At 49.6% G+C, this 20,880-nt stretch overlaps 1 protein-coding gene across 2 annotated transcripts in view; it reads right to left on the reverse strand.

Moving 5' to 3' along the window:
- Positions 1-20,880, reverse strand: part of HCN4 (hyperpolarization activated cyclic nucleotide gated potassium channel 4) — a 135,752-nt gene that overhangs the window by 26,607 nt on the left and 88,265 nt on the right. For both annotated transcript variants that reach the window (XM_057421096.1, XM_057421089.1), the window contains exons 3-4: positions 14,457-14,618; positions 6,429-6,647 (exon numbers count right to left, since the gene is read on the reverse strand). In XM_057421096.1, coding sequence (XP_057277079.1) covers positions 6,429-6,647; positions 14,457-14,618 — 381 coding nt within the window. The remainder of the gene's footprint in view (positions 1-6,428; positions 6,648-14,456; positions 14,619-20,880) is intronic.

The raw sequence follows: 20,880 nt of genomic DNA on the forward strand, positions 1-20,880 counted from the left end.
AGCCTGTTTTCCTTGACTGGCTCCAGCTGAAGAGAGTGCCTTACTGGGTTTGAGAGGCCACATACCAGCGTAAGTCCAGTGCAGGGACCTTTTGGACCTCATCAATGAATCTTTCATCATTCATGAAACACTGTGAAACTCATAGTTCATACTGGAGGTGTCAGGTCTTGTGCCTGGAGCCACTTAACTGGAGGTTTGATGGGGAAAAAGAGGTCAACGTTATTTTCATCATCAGGTGAGATAAAATCTGCCACCAAAGTCGGAGATGGGGAACAGGGACCAGTGAGTCTCTGCAGTTTAAGATCAGCATTGCTGGGAGAAGACTTTTGCCAGGATGGCTCAGCAGGGAAGCTGAGAAAGTCCATTTTAACCTAGACAGTTATTTACTTACACTTCAAGTGCCAAAATGAATTTCAAAACTGATAATGAAGTTTGTTGTATCCCACATTGGGATACAAAGAACTGCTGAGGCAAGAGCCCTTTCCACGTGTGTGCACAAGCATACTGCTCAGAACAGGCTGGCATTGATGGTGTGCAAAGAACAGAACAAAGAACAAAGGCTTCCACTCTCAGGAAGAAGATGTCAAAAGCCCAGCTATAATCACAGTATCTCCAGTACTGCAAATTGAGACCTATCTCCAATGTAAACCTGCTGGCAGAAGGCAATCTACGAGGCAGCTTTCCTTTCCCTTCTCTAAAGATGTGCTACAAAGACACTGCAAAGTTACTGCCTCCTTCCTCCCCTTGTCTGAGAGTGGAGAGGGAACCTTATGTGCACTCAGTCTCAGCCATGCACTCCATGCAGGCACTGCTGCTTGTATGATGGACACATTCCCCAGCTGGGCACTGAAATCTCTGCTTCAGGTATCTACAAGGCATGGTTTACAGCTTCAGAATGGGGCTCCTCTTAGTGACACACTTCCACTTTATAACAACCCAGGAGTCTCTCATGAAAAGGAGCTTAAAACAACTGACACGAATGGCTGATGTGTTGGTTGAGCTGAACTGAAGGAATCATTGATCTACCATGCCAGTACTTATTTCTTACAAATACTCTTGAGGTGGCTGTGGTATCCAAAAGTACAGCTGCCTTGCAGCACTGGATGTACCTTCCTGAGCCAGCCGTTCCCACTGAATAAAGCTGTCAGAGACTGATTACAAGGGACCTCTGGGGGATATTTTGTCCAAATCCCAACTCAAAGGAGACCCAGCTTACATTGGGTTGCAATTTTCTGGCAGCCTCCTTGGACTTGTCCCATGTGTGCAGAGAAGGTGGGGATGGGGCACCCGTTTCTATTCCATCCATTCTTAGTAAGCTTTAGGAAGCTGGACCCTTCCTGTTAAGCTGCATGCAAACCTTGTTCCTTTCACTTTGGGCCTATGCACTGCAAACTACCCAGAAAACCTGTTCCTGATTCCAGAAGCTACCTGGAGGCAGTGCTGAGAGCCCAAGCCCAAGGCACATCACAGACACTTTACTGCAGGCACAGTCCATAAAGCCCATCATTTACAAGCCTTGTTATCAACCCCAAATGTTTTGACAGTGACATGGGACATGACAGGTCTGAAGCCATCTCTTAACAGGCTGAGGTAATACACAACTAGTGCTGTCAGAGCAGGATAAAGCAAGGCTCTCCAAACTTTTCCCAATTGGGAAGTTTGATTGAATTTTCCATTTGATTAAATGTTCCAGACATGTTTTTCTGGAGAGCTGCACATCTTTCCCTCTCCTTCATACACATTACTAGAAGAGTAAGGGAGCTTTGCAGCTTCCCTGACACCCAGAACTGACAGTAGCTCCGAAGAGGTCTTCCATATAACCCCTCTGAACACTAGGAATCTGGGAACGACCCCTGAGAACCTACAGACATCGGTGACCAATCACCTTGGGAATGTCACTTCGAATCGTGTTCAGACTGGTAATGAACATCACATTTCCCACCCTTGTGGGAGAGTAAGTGTGGGAAAAATGGAACTCTTTGCTCAACTCCATGCTGACACTGGTTATCTTCATGCTTCTGTGCTGTGTTGGCCCCAAGGTAGCACTGGCTTACCCACTCCTGGAGCCACAAGGCTGAATACAGCTTTGTTACAGGGCAGTGCTTGGGTTAATCAGCTCTGCTTAAAGGAGGGCTGGAGAGGGGCTAGCAGCCAGGGCACGGAGCCAGGCTGATGTGATTATGCTGTACCTAGGACCCCAGCTAGGATCTCTGCACCCAATTCCCTGCACACATTCGTTTGGAGGCTGTTCAGAACACCAACCTGCACAGGAAAAGAGCCCAAATCCAAAGGAGTAGCCATGAAAGGCCAGGCTGAGGGTTCCTCTCACCTCCTGGTGTGTCTCAGGCAGTTTCAGGTACTTTGAGGAAGAGACTAAAGAACAGACGGGCAATCCACACAGCAGTCCAGCTCGTGGCCATACCCTCCCAGCTTTCCCAACAAAGGCAGATTAGGGATCCCTGCTGTCTGCATCTCAGCACTCAATAACACTGGAAACAGTTTCCTTGCGTGAATTTCTCTAAGCCCAAAGCCAGGTCCCCAGCTTTCCCTGCAGCAGGCAGGCACAACAGCAGTCTCCCCCTCTAATGAACACTGGTCTAAAATCTGCTTTGTCCCAACAGAGACTGAATGGTCCTGTTGTCTTGCTTCAGCCTTTACAGTGACTACATTTTCCCCAGCTACCCTTTGCTGAATTCAGGCTGCTGACAGAAGGGCTATGTTGATATCTGGACTATAAAGTGCTTTTTGCTTGGACAGCCAGACCTTGGGTGTGTCAAGATGGGTAAGCAGGGCTGTTGATGGGTAAGCAGGGCTGTTTCAAGAACTGAAAGGTGTTGCCTTTAGTGCTTCTGTAGGGAAGTCCCCTTGCAACTGTGCTTCAGAGTATTAAGTGAATACACAAGTACCTAAGTATCCACCCATTTTCAATATGTACTTTAGGAACACGAGGCACTGGATAATTCAGGGTTCACTGGACAGTTCAGACAGTGATGGTACAGAGGGGAGGAGAAGCAGGGGACTGAATGTGGAAAGCAGAGAGCTGAGGGAATGCCAGTGTGGCAGGCAGATCTTGATGAGAGGTGAAGCTCTGGAAGGAGAGATTACAGCTTTGCTGGGCTCTGCAACGCTGACAGCAGCAATTCCTACCTCGCATCAGGCATTCTTCTGAATGTACCTGAGAAGATAACAGGGGAGCAGATCCTCTCTGCATGATGCCCATCGCTGCCTGCATCCTGGGAGAGTGAAGCCCAGAGTCTCTCCCTGCTCTGTTCCAAGGAGCTTGGCTGCAGGAAGCAGCAGAAGCTTCAAGGTTATAGAATCTGCTGGGGAGGAGGAGGCTGTGTGTGGTGACTTGACATAAATATTAATCCAGCCAAGCTTTATAAGCAGAGAAATTAATGAGAACCTGCAAAAAACATGACAATAACTTGCAGATTGTTCTGGATTATTTATCTCCTGGGCAGGAAACACTCTTCCTCTCTCATGAGCCACAGCTACTGCAAGTTGTAGGGTTAGGAATTTCTATGTTAAGGCTTGAGATAACCCATGAATAGCTGAAAAGGGCTTTGTGCCTCTGCTGTGGCTTATGGACCTCTTCCTCTAGCACCCTGCACCAGCTCTGGCACTCACTGGCCTCCTCTAGTCTGGCAGCAAACTAACCCAGAAGAAAGGAATCAGCTTGGTAAAGAGGTTAAGAGTCAGTTCCTGATCCTGCCATTGATTCTCTGTGAGTATGGGCAAGACTAAGGACATAACACTGAATGCAGGACGGGACAGAGAGGTCCCTTCTAACTTTGCCTTTGGGCCTGGAAATAAAGCAATCAGTTCAGAGTGCCAGCTCTAAAGAGCTATTATGATTCAGGGCTGTTCAAGGGGTGTTCATGCCACCAGTGCTGGAGCTGGTGTGAGTGCTCTGTGCCTGGTGGGACTCACCGCTCGTACTCACAAACCTCTGCACTACACTGTCTTGGAGGGTGCAAATTCCCTATCCAAATTCTCCATGCTTCCTACTACCCCATTGATCCTGTACAGCTTCCCTGCCATGCAGAAACCAGCACAGTGTCATTTCAGGTGCTACAGGAGAAGACTTACACAGGACAGGGATTGAATGTCCAAATGTTCGATGAATCCAAGCCAGAGGGAGACAAACCTGCGACTGAAGGCACCAGACAGCACCAGACAGCACATCTTTTACTCCTCGCCTCAAAATTCCTGTTTGTCCAAGGGACAAACAAGCTGGTTTGGCAGAGCCCATGACAATCTGAAACGTCACCACAAACTCACTCCTGATCCTGAGCCTTGTTTTGAAGGTTACACAAAGCAAAGCCTCTCAGTGCAGCTACTAACCAGAACCTCCTGTCCTGTTACTATGCTATTTCTGCTACTCTTCCTCCTTCCCATTGCCTTCCCTTTCGTTGGCTACTCCTGGAAGAGCTGCTAAAGCCCCCAGTGCCCTGTTTGCAGCCAAAGGTGTACTCAGCAGAAGTGTCTCTAAACTGCTGCCTGCTTCTACCAATCGACCTCCAAACTTCAAACTCTTTGCTTATGCTTCAACAGACACGTTGTCCCACGAGGACTGAACTAAATTGAGCTGCAAGGCTGCAAATCACAAAGCAGCTTCATTTTCACCATGGCTATTCAAGTGCTAAGGAATGCAGGAAATGAATACATATTTGGTTTTAGGCCATCGTTTGGCCCATTTGCAAGGGGAAAGTGGAGGTACTCAATCCCTGAGGCTTTAATCCCAGGAGAATACCTTGGGAAATGAACCTGCTATCACCACCATGTGTGAAATACACCCTTTTTTAAATCCCCTATCCACTACTTCTGCCACCAAGCTTTCCTCCTGGATCTGTTAACGCTGTCATTCACATCTCTCCATTCTAATAAGGCTCCAACACTTCACATTTGTTCTGTCATCCCCCCTCAGTCCCTGCTGCCCTTCTGGATTTCCCTGAGCACTGACTTGAATCCAACTTCTAAGGTCAAGTTCAGCCCTTGTCTTTGGACCTGGCTTGAGGAGAAAGCCGTGGTGCCCAGCCCTGCAGGTGGAACCTTGGCTGCAGTGAGGCTGGCCAGGTGGCTTGATCTGCAGATCAGCCCTTCACTTCTGTGCTGCTTCAAACACATTTGAATAACTACTCTGCATACACAGAGCTGATCAGCTTTCATTCCTGGTGTTGCAGTGTCCTTTCCTTTGGCATGCCACACTCCCAATTAGAATTACTGCAGCCAGTCTGTAGCACAGTGGTAAAAATCTACACAAAGCCCAGTCCTCCACCCTTCTTCTCCTGGGCTTTTCCCCTCTTTTACCTCCAGCTGTGGTTTGAGATCTTCCCTCTCCTCAAATCATGATTCACCCTCTGGTCTTCTTTGCTTTCAGTCTCTGCCCTACTCTCTTTCTGTGGCCCAGCATTGTAACCCCATAACAAAACTGCTCCTAGCCCACTCTGAATTTAAAATTCACTTAGCCATAGTTGACCCACTTGAACAACAGCAACTGGACCTGGCCTCGTCAGGACAGGCATAGCAAATAATTCTTCCTCTTCTTAATCATCAGACCACATATCTCTGTAGCACCCTGACCATAACATCTCCTTGCCTATGCCTACAGCATCCTCAGCCCTGCTGAGGGCAGTTGCTTTTGCAACTTCAAGCAGAAGCTGAAGGCAGACGTTTTGCCTGTGTGCTGGATGGCAAAGCATCACTACACTTTTGCTTTAGATAACGAAATGTCATTGTACAGACAGCGGTACACCAAAGGCATGGAACGAGGTAAGGAACTGATGCAGTCCCACGAGTCACCCTCATCAGCTGAATCAGGATGACTGACTTTGTCCTTTATCATCTTACACAGAGCACCACCCTAACGCCACCACCACTCACTGCCACCGCAGTGCTAACTGATCACTGTGACATTTCTGCCCATGCCTCCATTATGCAATTCAACAACTGTGCAATTCATTCAAGAGCTACCTGTTGGGAGTTCCTGAGCTTTGATCTGTGCTCTGGGGTTTGTTGTGTGTTTTCACTCCTGAGCACTGAAGTGAATTATCTGGATACTTTTACAACTAGTACTTGCTACACAGAGCCACGCATTCTGGAACATTCACTTGGGATATGAAACAAGATCTCGGAAAGGAAAAAGTGACTTGCAGCTTTGGATGCCACCAGTGACACTGATAACGTTCATCTAAAAAGAAAGACAAGAATCACCCACTTCCCCTGATATTACCCTTCTGCACCTGAGGCTTTGAGGGAAGGGATGAATTACCCATCCCTTCGCTCCCCTATGTGGAGATGGGTAAGTAATAAACCACCGTGGTGAGGAAGGCACCACAGATCCGCCCTCTCACCCAGCTTACTGCCAGCCCTGGACTCCTCCATACATGAAGCCTCACATGAGGGTCACGGAGCCCGGTCCTTACCTTCTCCTGGTACTGCCGCCGCGAGGAGTCCAGCGACTGGATGAGGGCGGTGGCGTGGCCGATGAACATGGCGTAGCAGGTGGCCCCCACAATCATGCTCAGCATGGTGAGCCACACGTCTGACATGCCAACGGGTGCCTGCTGCCCGTAGCCAATGCACAGCATGTGGCTCATGGCCTTGAACAGCGCGTAGGAATACTGCTTCCCCCAGGAGTCGTTCTAGAGAGACAGACAGACAGAGCTTCAGCACTGGGACAGGCATTCACATTCCAGAAAAGCACAGCCACCACTTGACCCCAAAGCCCATGTTTAAAGCAGCTCTACACATTAAAAAAGCATTTGTATTCTCTGAGGGCTTGGAATTGCTGGGCACACTCAATAATCCTGCCTTTCTGCTCTGCTCTCGTGACACCCCACTTGCAGCACTGTGTGTAATGCTTGTGTCCCCAATATAAGGAGGACATGGAGCTGTTGGACCAAGTCCAGAGGAGGACATAAGGATGATCAGGGGCTGAAGCACCTCCCATACAAAGAGAGGCTGAAAACACTGGGACTGTTCAGCCTGGAGAAGAGAAGCTGCATGGAGACCTTAGAGCAGCTTCCAGTGTCTGAAGGAGTTACAAGGATGCTGGAGAGGGACTCTTCATCAGGGACTGTAGTGATAGGACAAGGGGTGATGGCTTCAAACTGAAACAGGGGAAGTTCAGGTTAGATCTAAGGCAGAAGCTCTTCCCTGTGAGGGTGCTGAGGTGCTGGCACAGGGTGCCCAGAGAAGCTGTGGCTGCCCCATCCCTGGCAGTGTTCAAGGCCAGGTTGGACACAGGGGCTTGGAGCAAGCTGCTCTAGTGGAAGGTGTCCCTGCCCATGGCAGCGGTTGGGACTGGATGAGCTTAAGGTGCCTTCCAACCCAGCCCATGCTGGGATTCTATGATTCAGTAAGTTTGGTCATCTGACATTAACTGACTCTGGACAGCGTTTGTAGACATTCTGCATACTCTTTCCAGCAAAACTTTGCAGCAGTGAAGGCAGGCAGTGTGACATGCTGCTATCCTCATAAACTGGGATATTTCTGAAGTGATCCACATGAGCAAATGAACTGGTGAAAGACAGCCTAAGCATGGTGCCTTAGAGTGGGGAAAATCACTCCTGGCAATTTAGGAAATGGTCAGGATTTCTGGTCATTACCTGAAGAGATGGGAAAGGCAGAACATTAGGGTGATAATGTCCAGAGAGCGAGTTCTTCTCAGTGTAAAACAGGGCTTTTTTCTGGGAGCTGAGAAAACTACAAATGCTCTCATCTGGGAGGTGCAATAAACCACTGAGAGAAGCCAGCTGAAGTCAAGGGCTTCACCAGACACCCTGTGCTCTCCCACTGCAACCAGCACAAGCAATGACATCATGGGACAGAAGTTTCATGATTAATCTGATGAACTTGAGTTTGTGGAACACTTCAAGGTGCATTTACTATCCTGTGGGTATGTACTAGCAAGTCCTTGCCACAAAACCTTGTAATGTAAACGCACTGTCATCACACAGTGCTGCCACAGGGTATATGAAAAAATACCTCTGCTCCAGTGACATTCATCACAGCACATCACCTGTACCTTCATCACTCTTCTTTCTGGTCCAGGAAGGCATGAACATTATGGGTGTAAATCCATATGCCGTGGCAACTTAGAAGGTCATTGTACAGAACGCCTGGCTTGTGGCTTGTCAAACACAGAAGCAATGCTTTTGTGAACTCCATCTCGAGAGATGCAGCGGCCACAGCACCGGTGACCAGTGATGCTATGACCCCTGGAGCTTACTGGACACCTTGGAGGTATCTCATCACACTGAGCCTGGTGCTGAGGAGCTCTCTGCAAACAGCTCCCTCAGTGTCACTAATGTTGATGGAAAGTTTTCACTGAGCTTACAAGTAGTGAACAGAAGCTGTGGCAAAGAGCTGGAACCTCTGGAGAGTGCTAATGCTTGGTTAGGTGAGAAGCACATGGACAAAGGCAGGTGATAGCATTACCTGGGCCATATCCAGTTACATTATGCAAGCCAGGCCCGATTCATACTGCAACAAGAAGGGCAAAGCTATAGAAATGATAGTGAAGAGGACACAGAAGCACCACATTCAGAGCCCCAAAGAAGCTGCTCCCGCCTGGCGCCGGCCTGTCTGGGCTCCCCTCCCTGACAAAGCAGGACCCTGCTCACCTCCTGTGCTGGAAAAACTACCCTGGAGTCAAGGGACAGAGACAAGAGACAGTGTGGCCACTGCTGTCTCCATTCCTGGCTCTGCCCGTGTGTGAGGAACTGCAGACTAAAGGGGAGCCAGGCAGGGGTGAAGATCTTTTGTACTGTGCTGCCTGGCTAGGGCAGCAGGAAGGATTGGATGCGAAGGGCTGCCTGAGGTGCAAGCACCAGAGGAGTGCATCTGCTCCTTTCCCTCACCCATGTCTATGCTATGGCTCCTAGAGTCCTGGCCAAAGAAGTGGGGGGGACCCATTTTTTCCACCACCCAAGGTTTGGGTCATTTTGCAGACCCGCTTCTGATCTGTGAAGTCATCAAGCATCTCGCACACCTTATGGAGCCAGCCCTGCATCTCCACTATTAACTCTTCCAGGAACCACAGTGCCCTTCCCTCAGCCCTGCAGTTCTGGTAATTGTAAAGCTGTGGCCCCTGCACCCACAGAATGGTAAAGGCTATAAATTCCATGGCTTTAGCCCATTTGTTTTCCATGCTTCAGGAGGAAAGTCGTCCTGAGACAACAGGAAGGAGCAGTCGCACTTGACCAACCTCTGCCTAAAAGGTGCTTTACCGGTGCAGGATCCTGGCCCATCCCTTCCTTGTCAGATTAATTCCTTTCCCACCAGGCATTTCTCACTGGGACACTGCAGAAGTGCTGCCTCTGAGGTCAGTGTGGCAGTCGTTTAACAGGGCAGCACATCCCCACAACAGAACTGAGAGCAGAAATGCCGAACTGAAATTCCAAAGGGAATTTGGGGAGGCACAAGAAGAATAGCTGAGCTGGAATTTGGTATCTCAGGAAACTGCCACGGTTTTTAATGGCAAAGAATGATCAGAGCTTAAGAGGAACAGCTGGTGTCAGGCAGGTTCAGGTTTTAAATGTTATTCTTCCAGCAACTTGCTGCTCAAAGTGCTGCTTACAAGGAAGCTTGCCAGTGTTTAGTAGGAATTAGTCATCCAAAACTACAACATCCAACATCACTGAGCCCCTGTAGCCTGCAGAATCTCTTCTGGCTCCCTAGGAACATTAGACTTCCAAGCCTCAAGCCCAGTTCCCAGCAGCAGCAGAGCTCCGGGTGAGGACAGCCTGCTTCACGCCAGGCTGAAGAGCAGAGCGCTGAGTTAATGACAGGCTGGGGGTGAGAGCTGGAGGAGAACATGGAGCCTCTAAAACAAATATCCTGAGGGAGTATCTGCTGTGAGAAGAGATCAAGGACTGCTGGAAGAGAGGCACTTCCATGGAGGGGAAACCTTTCAGAGCAATTACTTTCATGACACAACCTCTGAGTTCTTTCAATGTCTGTAAAGAGCACTGGATCCTCATGGCACAGTATATGTGTTCTTTGCTTATAGGTCTGAGTATATCTTTAGTTTTTAGGCCTGCTCTACACTCTACTGTCATAGCCCTCTAGCCAATATATGCCAGTCCCCAGAGTGGGAGGGTTGTACTACTTCAAACATACTGGAGTAGCTAAAATGGCCCATTAGGGCAGGTCAATGAGGCCTTAAACTGCAGAGAGCAAATGGCTCCTCATTAACCAAATCTCAAAGCCAGCTAAAGTGAAGCTACAGAACACAGTCAAGGGCGATGTTATCCCAGATACATGCCTGGCATTAAGAGTATTTCCAAAAGGGAGTTCACATTACTTTGAAGTGGTTTCTCAGCCTAGCTTGTTTTTAACATCCACACTGGCAGTACTGTAAGGGTTCCTCTGGGATTAGGGTCTGGAATGCAATGCCTCTGCTCGGATCTCTCCTGCATGGTGTCTTCTAGGATGTTCTGGGTTTGGTGTACATGTGAGTATGCCTGGTTGAAGCCTCACTAGAGAAGACTAGAGGGAAAGAAGTAAAGACACCGAGAAGCACTGGCAAATTCTTGGGGTAGGGGCATGGTCCATGGGCACAACGTTACGCCTGATTTACACCACTAATAACTCACTGTATTAAGGCACTGTCTGTAGTGAAAGGCCATATTTCAATCTTGGGAAGCCCCACATTTGTCTCAGCAGTGATCTTACCCGGCCACAGAGATGCTACTCAGGGTTTGCTACTCCACACTAATGTCAAGCTGCGCAGTAAGGCCTCTGAACATCACTGCCCTCCCCTGGACAACACCATAACTGCTGGGGTCGGAAAACACCTTCAGATCCAGTTTAAGGGAATGGAACAGTGGGATGAGAAACGGAGATGACAGACCAGAATTCACACTGGGCAGAACCTGCCCCTTCTGGGCTTATTTCCAATGAAAGCTTTGCATGGCCTTCACCCAACAGAAGAGATCTTCTGAGGGCTCTGAGTGCACCAGTCTGAACTGCCCCAGTCATCACCCTTGTCCAGGGCCCTGATGCATGCACCCCATGTCCCTGGTGCTCCGTTTCAGTGCAGGCCTGGGCACCCAGACCCTGCCTGAACTGGATCTGTGCCCAGCCCTGGGATCTGAACATCACACTACAGCCTTACTTCCATCTCTTACTGCTCCTAAGTGGACTCGCTGGATAGACCCTGGATGTGACTGACACCCCGGAATGGTCAACGGTCACTCCTGCTTTGCCCATGCTGTTTCAGCTCATAGGACAGTGCTCAAGTTGGTGAGGGTGCTGCCTGTGCGGGGCTCCCCTCTGGCTCCTGACTTACACCCCATGCTGGAGCAGCCCTACTCTTGCTGCTCCCTGAGAGGTGCTGTAAACCATGATAAGCTACTGCACAATTTATGTGCCTGCTGAGTGAGGGCAGGAGATGGAGCAGAGGCTTTGGGGGAGTTCAGAAGCACACAGAAGATCCATGTGTCCTCCACAACACATGCAGCATCCATTTCTCTTCCTCCTTTCTATCAGCATCACTACAGGAATGTGTTGGGGTGCGGAGGAGGCTTTAAGCTCAAAAGGAAAGCTGCTCTCCTTTCGAAGGGAGGGAAGATGATTAGTGTTCCCTATGCAAGGTCACTGCATTTGACAGGGGGATATTTGCCTTCTCGGCAGGGTTCCTCAGCTCAGCACAATACCCAGGGGAGTGAGCCACGTGTTTCCAGCAGCTTTCAGGTCTCAGCAGAGCTCAGATGTCTGGGGTGAGGAGCTGCCAGGAGAGGGTCTTGGGGAGATGCTGCTGCTCTCACACATGCTGCTTGGCGGCTGACTCACTGTAGTTCTCCTGTTTAATAAAGTGCCCTGTAGGGAAGCCAATGCTGGAGCCCCTGAGATGGGGCTGAGCAATTAATACTGCAAACATCCTTCCCTGCCAGTTCAGAAAGAAGTCACATGGAGACTCACTCCTATAACTGCTCATATTTCTACATGATGCATGTAGGAAACACCAAGATGAATTGGACCCAGGGATTTATCGAGCTCCTGATGTGATCTGGCACCACCAGACCCTTCACAGAGGCCCTGGAAGAGGATCAAACATTTAGGAAGCAGATTGGAGGTGATGAATCTTCTTTCCCTGCTGTGTCGGAATCAGAGGTGGTTTTATGGACTGCCAAGTGACTAGGTGGGAAATGCTGGAGCAGTGGAACAGCAGCACCAGCATACTCGAGGAGAAAGCCTCCGAAGCATTTGGCACCTCACTTTCAGCTCCCCTTGGCTGTAGCAGCTTCAGAAGATTCCTTTTATTCCTACACTGGTTCCATCCCAGCTTTTTGGCTCCTGTGTATAAGCAGGACAGTCCTGCACCAAGCGTATTTATCTCCTCAAAGCCATGACCACAATGTCACAAACCACAACCTGTCACAGACAGATGCCATCCTGGACTCCCACCTCCCAACCCCATCCACCCCAGCTTGCAAACAGCCATTCTCGAAAACACCATCAAGATCTTAGCACCAAAGTCTGAGAAATCAGCTCAGAACACTGATTTCTTCTTGTTTCCTGCCTCAGTGGCCTCTCCTATTACTTCACTATAGGCTGTATTGAAGGTGTTGCAGTAATCATGTCATCCACATCCATCAATGGCCCACTGACACATCTGGAAATTTCAGGAGATTAGAGGACAGAACCTTATTGTGAGAAGAAAGTCAGATTGCAGATGAATTAATTCTCTCAGTTCAATGAGCTAAACCCAAGGTATTTTGGGGCTGGCACATTCCTGTACAGCGTCTGGAGTGGAAGCCACTTTCTACCCTGCTCCTCCTGGAGCCTGTGCTGAGCCCTCCTGCCTGTGGGATCCCATCCTTCCCTCTCCTTCTCCTTGTTGCTAAGGAAGGTGCCCAGGTTAAATCTGTTCTTCCGTTTTTCTGTCTCCTGCCACCTTTCAAGACTCCCTTCACTACACAGTTACCTTGATGGACTTTTGCAGGATGTGATCATAGTCTGGTCCAGGTAACTCTTTTCCTAGCTTTGTTTTCCTCCTGCTCAGGCTCTGATCCTAATGTTTGCAGCTCTTCATTCCATTGGTTACAAGTGGTTTTCTGGCCTTACAGACCCTGAGTGAGAGGTGTCCAAGAGCCCATTTGAATCAGCAAAATCAGTTCCCAGTAGACCTGGGTGTTTTGACTGTTCAGATTTCACCTCTTCTCCCAGGGTTGATGGGAAAAGCAAACAGATGCACTGCCATCAGGCAGCAGCCTCCACACAAATGTGAGCCTAAAGGAAACATGGCTCAAACCTGCTGCTCTGAAGCTGTCCTGCAAGTGCACCATGGCCAAGTCACTTTATGGATGGGGATGATTTCTGTCTGCACCTCTGAGCTCTGCAGGATGAGAGATGTCCATTTGAACCTGAACAGCATTAGCATGATGGGGCCTGATCTTTTATTTCTCCTGCCACATAAATAATATAAAGGCAGCATGGGGGAAGGCAGCTCCTGCATGTTGTAGATACATAAAGGGTTCTAGTCTCCAGAAGTGTCAGTCTGGTACCTTTCAGAAGCAGGAAGTGAATGATTATTGCAGAGGGAAGAAATGAATAACTGAACAGCAAACAGACGACTGTTGCATGGCTGCTCAGCATCCTCAGGCATGGGCAGCATGTGCCCACAGCTCTACAGGGGGAGGCACAGAAACCTGGCAGCTCTTTTATCCATGTTACATTGGGTCTGTTCTGCCCGACTGCCTGATTATTATTTCTTTTAAGGAGGAACTGGCTGGGGGAATGTGGAGGTTTAAGAGCTGCAATAAGAGGTAATTTTTTAAGCTTTGTCAGTTTTTGCTGCTTCATCAACTGGACATTGTCCTTTTGAATAAAAGAGCCTGAATTCTCAGCAAGGTGGTTGGAAGACACCATGAACTCCCCATGCATTTGCCATATGGTATAAAGCTCCCTCTCAGAGAACAGCAGTGAGCAGCACAGCTTGGGATGTTACTGGGAAGTCTGGCTGCTGCTCCCGTGATGGGAGGCTTCACTGTGGCTTGGCAGAGCCTGTTTCAGCCCACTCTAATGGGGTACTGTGCAGCTTCTCACAGAGAAGGGTGGGTGATCACACCGACCCTGCAAGTGGATGTGCCGGAGAAGGCTTAACAGCTGCCTCCTGCCTTTGGCTCCGTTTGCCCAGATCCCAGCAGAAACCCGTTTCCATCCTCGCTCTTTGCTGTTTCCTGCCGGGAGGGGGAGCCCCGCTCCTGCCTTGTGCCGCAGGCAGCCCGCAGCAGGCTCCGCTGGGGCTGGGTCCTCCCCTTGCAGCCTCCTAGACTGCCTCCACCGCAGCTCCATGCCCACAGCGCTGGGGCTGGAGAGAGGGGGAAAACCCTCAAAGGAGGTGGGGGGAAGCGGGAGATGCCACGTTAGATGCTGCAATGGTGATGCTGTGAGCGAGGGCCTGGGTTTAGGGCTGTGAGGGCACAAGAGGGGCAGGCACTTACCACCATGCGGTTGAGGGACACCCAGCAGTCGTCAGGGAAATCCTGCAGCATGGGCACGAGGAACTGGAGGCAGCCATCCCAGTGACACAGCAGCAGCATCATCCCAATCAGGTTCACGATCCTCACCACGGCACTGGCCAGATCGTAGGTCATGTGGAAGATCTGCAGGGGCCAACAGGGAGCAGGTTAGATGGCAGCTCCCCAGCCAACCAACCCAACATCATTAGGTGCAGTAATAGGGTCAAGAACCTTGCTAAAGTAACAGAAAAGGCTGCATCAGCTGAGCGCTGGTCAGCAGAACCAGCTGAAAAACAGATTAAAACCCAAAATACAGAATCATCATCATAGACCCTTCTGCCCTTTGATTTTGCCGTCTCATTTACGTTAAAAGCTTCATAACTCATTTTGTAAAATAAGCTGGTTGCAAATGTTTCTGCCTCATCAGCCACTTGTCAGAAATAAACTCTATCATTAAACTGCAGTGCCCTTCTTTGATTTCTGCTCTTGCTGAATGGATGCTACAGACTGACCCACAGTGGAAGCTGTCGATACAGTTTCTGCAAGTATGAAATGCAAGAAGGAATGGCCTCAGGCTCAGCTGAGACTCCTAGAAGAGGACCTGATTCAACTATTTTCCTGTATTTCTTGTATTCTGCTGCTGCATCACTTCCAGTCTTATGTGAAGGTGGGCAAGGAATAGAGAAACATGGCAGAGCTGTAGAGCAGCTCTAGCAAGGAAACCCAGAACCTGTGACCAGGCAGCAGCAACCACACCTCTGGGATCAGTTCTGTGCCAGTGTTGTCCATAGTACCGGTCATAAGCAGGACACATGAGGAAGTGCAAGCTGCATGTGCAGTCAAATATTTCTTGATGGACACCATCTTCTTCCTATAGATGGTTGTGGAGATTTTGGGGGTGCTTGGCTCTCCTATGCCCAGCTTTGTGATGACAGTTAAGACACACAGGGCATGCAGCAACTGCTATCCTGAGCTACGTATCACCCAGGTTTGGTTTTCCATACCTTACAGCATGCCACAGTGAGGAGAGATCACAAGATGGTTGAGGTTGGAAGGGACATGTGGGGGCAATCTGTGACAGAGCCAGGATGGATGGAGGCCTGACAGCCATGCTCCAGGCCTGCCCTGGAGCCTCATCACTGCTCCCACACATGGTCGTGCTGTGCCTGGTGGAGGAGGAGTGAGAGGTTTGGACAGCTGGATGTGAATGAACCAGAGACTGCTGTCAGGTGCCTTCTCAGGAGGCCTCCCCATGGATGAGGGCACATGCAGCCCAGCTGCTCGCAGCACAGCCTCCAATCTGGTGACACAACGTCCTGTTTGGATTTAGTGGAAGGAACAAAACGCAGAGGAATGTGAGGAGCAAAGAAGACTGCTGGGCATCGGATGTGGCTGCATGTCACAGTCTATTCCTGCATTCCCACCCTGGTATTCCCTCCCTTCCAGGCAACAGACCAAAAGGCACAGAGACCATGATACAGGCTGATGTAAGAGAGCAAAGGAAGTTGTAGTGTGAGCCTCCTGAGCACTGCCTGGGCTCCACCATGCCTCTGTGTAGGGAGCCAGGCATGCAGTGGATGAGATAGCACCTGGGAATTGCTTCTGGAGAGGAGATGTCTGTCAGGGAGGTATCTGAAGCAGAGGACAGGCCATAGGTGTGCTATGTGACTGGATGGCTAAGTCCATATAGCTCCCTGCAGCTCTGACAGAGACAGCCCTGCTCCTCCCACCCCTCTGACTGTACGTACCTGCCATCATTGCCTATGCCAGGGATCGGTCTCCTCTCATCCCACAGTGTGAGTCTGTTCCAGCAGCTAAAAAGGCTTTAGTTATAAAAGGAAGGAATCCTGGTTTGTCAGGTGAGCTGCCCCAACTGGCTCATCACTGTTGTCAGAGGGAGCAGTGCAATTTGAATGCCTGTTTCCACAGCAGATCTTAACACTTCCCCACCTAATCCTGCTGGCAGGAGGTAAGATGCACTGCGAGATGTGACATGGCCAGACCAGGAGGGAGCCACAGAAGAATGGTGGAAACCAGGACGATTGATTTGGATAACTGCTTCTAAACTCCATTATTCCCACTGCATCCAAGAGGCAGCTGGAGTCCACAGAGTCTCTTAGTGGGAGAAAGGCCATTTCAGTGATATTTTGGGGCTGAAAAGAAGAAAATCTCCAAAATCCAGCATGAAAGGCTGTTCTAGGAAATGCAGCTCTCGACGCTGACTCAATCGGTCAGTATGAAAGCTGAGCACATCATTCATAAAGAATAATTCCTACTGGTTTCATCTTTTTTTTCCCCCATTGCAGAAATGCTCATTCTCATGTTGATGACCCAAAGTGAATCCAGCCTGAGTGACAGCCATGGGTGATCCTGTTAATGAAGTCAGAGCAGCAGCCTGTGAAGGATCTCTGAATGGACCTTTTGTGTCCCCAGGGTTTTACTGTGCTAATGACTTTTCCTCTCCCACCTATGTGTGTTTTCCACAGAGCTCCAGCCCTTCCGTAACCAAGGGGACTCCAGCCAGGGGCAGGGAGAAACCCTGTCAGACTAAGGAAGTGCCTTTCTTCCCAGAACCATAGAATGGTTTGGGTTGGAAGGGATCTTAAAGCTCATCCAGCTCCAACCCCTGCCACGGGCAGGGACACCTTCCACTAGAGCAGCTTGCTCCAAGCCCCTGTGTCCAACCTGGCCTTGAACACTGCCAGGGATGGGGCAGCCACAGCTTCTCTGGGCACCCTGTGCCAGCGCCTCAGCACCCTCACAGGGAAGAGCTTCTGCCTTTAATATATCTAAAGCAGAGGGTGAATAGCCTATGGGAATGGATGGTTTAGGGGAAAGGTGAATGGATATGGAGCTCGGAGGCCATTCAGGACTGCCCACATTCAGGAGTGCCCCAGCACTTCCCACACAGGTAGAGGCAACATCAGCTGAATCCACAAGGGTGGATTCAGCTTACTTACTTCATACCTTGAGATCTAAACTGTTTCACTACAGTCACTGGATGGAAACACACACCCAGAGGGTGACACATCTGAAAGGAGATGCTCTGCTCCTTGGGAATTCCTGTTTCTCTCTGCTGCCCATACAGTAAGCCTGGATAACGAACTCCAACTGGAAATATTTAAACTGCAGGTGAGGCAATTCCAATGCAAACAGCAGTCTTGGGAGTTACCAGCTCACACTCACTCCTTGGAATACATTTGCATTTACATGCAAGGGAAAAGTAAGAAGGACTCACTATGCAGCACACAGGAATACCTGAAGGGGTGTGAATGAACACCCTTCACAGAGGAGCAGCTCCTGCTGTAAAGAGGTGTGTGTGTTGCAGGGAATACTAACTCTAGTAGCATGCTGGAGAGTGGCTAAGCCAGGCTGCGGTGCCCTAAAGCAGACTATAGAGAGGTGGGGAAGGAACGTTCTGGAATAGCTGGTTCACAAGCAGAGGAATGTGAGTGGTGATTAGAACTCCCCTGGTTTTCATCGTGAACACTCCGGGCTTTCCTGTCCTGCTGTAACACAAGCCAGGCTGGGGCCCAGCATCACACCTCCTTCTGCCCCTGGAACTGCTTGTGCTTTCTGCCTTTCGGCTGCCTGTCATTTGGAGCAAGGCAGGGAGGAGAAGAAGGACAAAGCACAGATTCACACTAAAAGCACCTCTTTCCAAGGGTATTTATTCTCTGTTTCTTGCTTGTCCAAAACAAGCTGTGGCTTCAGAATCCCTGTTACAAAGTCAGCCCTGTCCTTCCAGCCAAAGAACACCTTGCAATGCTTTCTGAAAGGGCAGGTTGGGAGAGCGGAAGGATCAAAACCTTCCTCCTCAAAGTCATCTGTAGTTATATAAAAGCTCCATCTTGGAAATCCCGCTTATTCAGAAGAAGCGATCAGGATCCTATTAGCCTGAATCTGTTGTCAGCCCCAAATGACTCTGTGCAGTACTCTCTACTGCAGCAGGATTCCTCTAACCTGATCACTTGAGCTGGAAGAAATCAAGGACACCTTGGAGGAGTGGGGTCTGGCTCTGGCACTGAAACAAGGGCTTTGTAATCAAGTTGTATGTTGAACGAGGTGTGCTGGTTTCTGTGGCACACGGCTTGCTGTGCCCATCCAAACCAAGAGGGCACCAGAACTCCTCCGACCCTTGACAGTGATGTGCCATTAGGTTGGCTGGCTGTCTAGGAGGCTGGAGTGCTCCGAGAGCCTGAGCACAGTGAGAGGATGCTGTGGTACTCTGCACACACTGGAGGCGCTGTGCTTGGAACAAATGGGTTTTCCTGAGGGTCTGGGAGGCAGAGACATAGTACTGATTCTGTCTGGAGCCAGCACAGCTGGGCTGGACCTAAGCATCCTGTCAGAGAGAGCTAACAGCATCCCCAGCAGCTCAGCTGAGCGCTGGCTCTGCACAGAGCTGACTTCCACGCATGGGGTTTCTGAACAGATTCTGCACCACAGGAAAGCAGTGACACTGCTTGTGGCCCTTCACTACCTCTTCTAGCAACACAGTTGTGTTTCTGTAGCACTGCATCCAAACTAAGAAAGCCTGCTGGTCCTGAGCCAGTGCTGGTATCTGTATCCACACTATGGTTAACATACAACAGTGATAAATCCCCCTGGATAATCAAGTAGCTGTGACGTGGCTCCAGCTTAATAGAAAGCAAAGAATTTACTCCTAATTTATGGCTTTAAAAAACCCAAAGAACTTAAAAGGCACCACAAATCTCCAAAGAGAATCAAAACATGTCATTCTGAGTGCTCCAGCGTCAGAGTTAAGGTTGTTCTGCTGTGAGGAAATACATGTTTACTCACATTTAAGAAGAGTATTTGTGGACTATGGGGAAGCAAGCTGACATGTCTTTCACTCTTCCTTCCTTTCTTTCCTTGGCTTTTGTAGGTAACAGAGGTAAAGATACATGTTTCTCAGAAAGGCATGGGGTGCCTTTCCAAGCCTCAGTGTTAATCTCTTGACATACTGGGGAGAGGTGGTTGCTGGGAAGAGCTTTCCTGAGCCTAAAGCAGTGTTAGAGAGATCACTGCATGGTGGTTGCACGAAGTCCCTGCATCATCAGCTACAGTACCTCTGCACTGTGTGGGCCGCATCCTGTTTCGTTCGAGAAGAGACTGGACAACAGTGGCAGCCCTCACTCATGCTGGGCAGGGCGGTGGGTTTGCTCAGTTAGGGATCACTACCACAAACCAGCAGCAATTCTTTAGGCAAGGGGCATGCTCAGCAAGAGCCCCGACTGACACAGCCCGTGTGGGGTGAAGGGTTTGGGAGCCTCGATCCCTTGTGGGAGGCTGACGGGAGGGAGAGACAAACCACACGCAGAACTCACAGCATGGCCTTGCCCCAGGAGGAAGAGCCCTCTCCAGGCACACAAAGCATTATGCACATTAGAGCACTGAGGCATGGAAGCCACGAGCATACGTAAGGCACACACAAACTCCCTGAGCAACTCAGACGTTGTAAGGATGCACAAGAAGAGCTCCCACAGAAGATCAGCCTGTTGAGTAGCCCCTCACACAATGTTTCAGCAAAGCAACGCAAAGGATCTCAGCTGCTGGCTTCCTTCTCCTGCTGCTGCCATGGGAAATGCATCATCAACCCCTTTACTTGCTCCTTCCTCCCCGACTTTCTATTTATTCTTCCAGTGCTGTCACATTTAAGCTGTGCCAAACCATGGATTAATTTTACTCCAGAAGCTTTACCACGTTTGGTTCTTTGGGCAGAAGGGACAAAATGCTGTTCTTGCCATGAAAACATACATAAACTCTGAATTTCTGAGGCAACTCAGGAACAGCAGCCTGGCCTACTGAGAAGGAGCTTAGGTAAAGAAAAAAATAAATGTAAGGGAATGCAGTTGGGCTTATTTACAACTTCCCAACATACGGGGAAACAGAAGTCCTGTCTGAAGCTTCAGCTTTGGGTCAGCCAGCTTTGGGCTCTGCTGATCCCACTGTGTTTGGCGGAATGGTGCACAGGGGGAAGGGAGCTTTGGGATCCAGATTGTATTGGGACAACGCTGCAAGCACCAGGCAGCACACAGCAGATGGACTGGAGATGGGGAATCATCTGTGGTGCACAGCTACAGCTGCAAGCAGTGTGCAGAGTCAGGGATGCGCTCGACAGTTTGGGGTGGTGTGGGATTTGGTTTTGCCTGCTTTTTGCTGTGCCAGCAAGGGAAACTATAGCCAGAAGATCAAGTTTTAGACGAAGTCTAGAGTTTGGGGTTGTATCTCTTTTTATGCTTGCCTTGCACCAAATGACATAATCAATGTCAGCAGAGTTGCTGATGCTGCCTTGAGTCAGTGCGAGAAGAGAATCAGGTCTGTGATTTATTAGGTTTAAGGCTCACGGGGGAAGATATTGTGGAGTATGCTTGTCTCAGGCTGCCTGGAACAGGGAGGTTGA

The sequence above is a fragment of the Pezoporus wallicus genome, unplaced genomic scaffold (genome assembly GCF_028554395.1).
Source record: "Pezoporus wallicus isolate ANWC-B61680 ecotype Strahan unplaced genomic scaffold, APGP_CSIRO_Pwel_v1 contig_7731, whole genome shotgun sequence".
Taxonomy (NCBI): Eukaryota; Metazoa; Chordata; class Aves; order Psittaciformes; family Psittacidae; genus Pezoporus; species Pezoporus wallicus.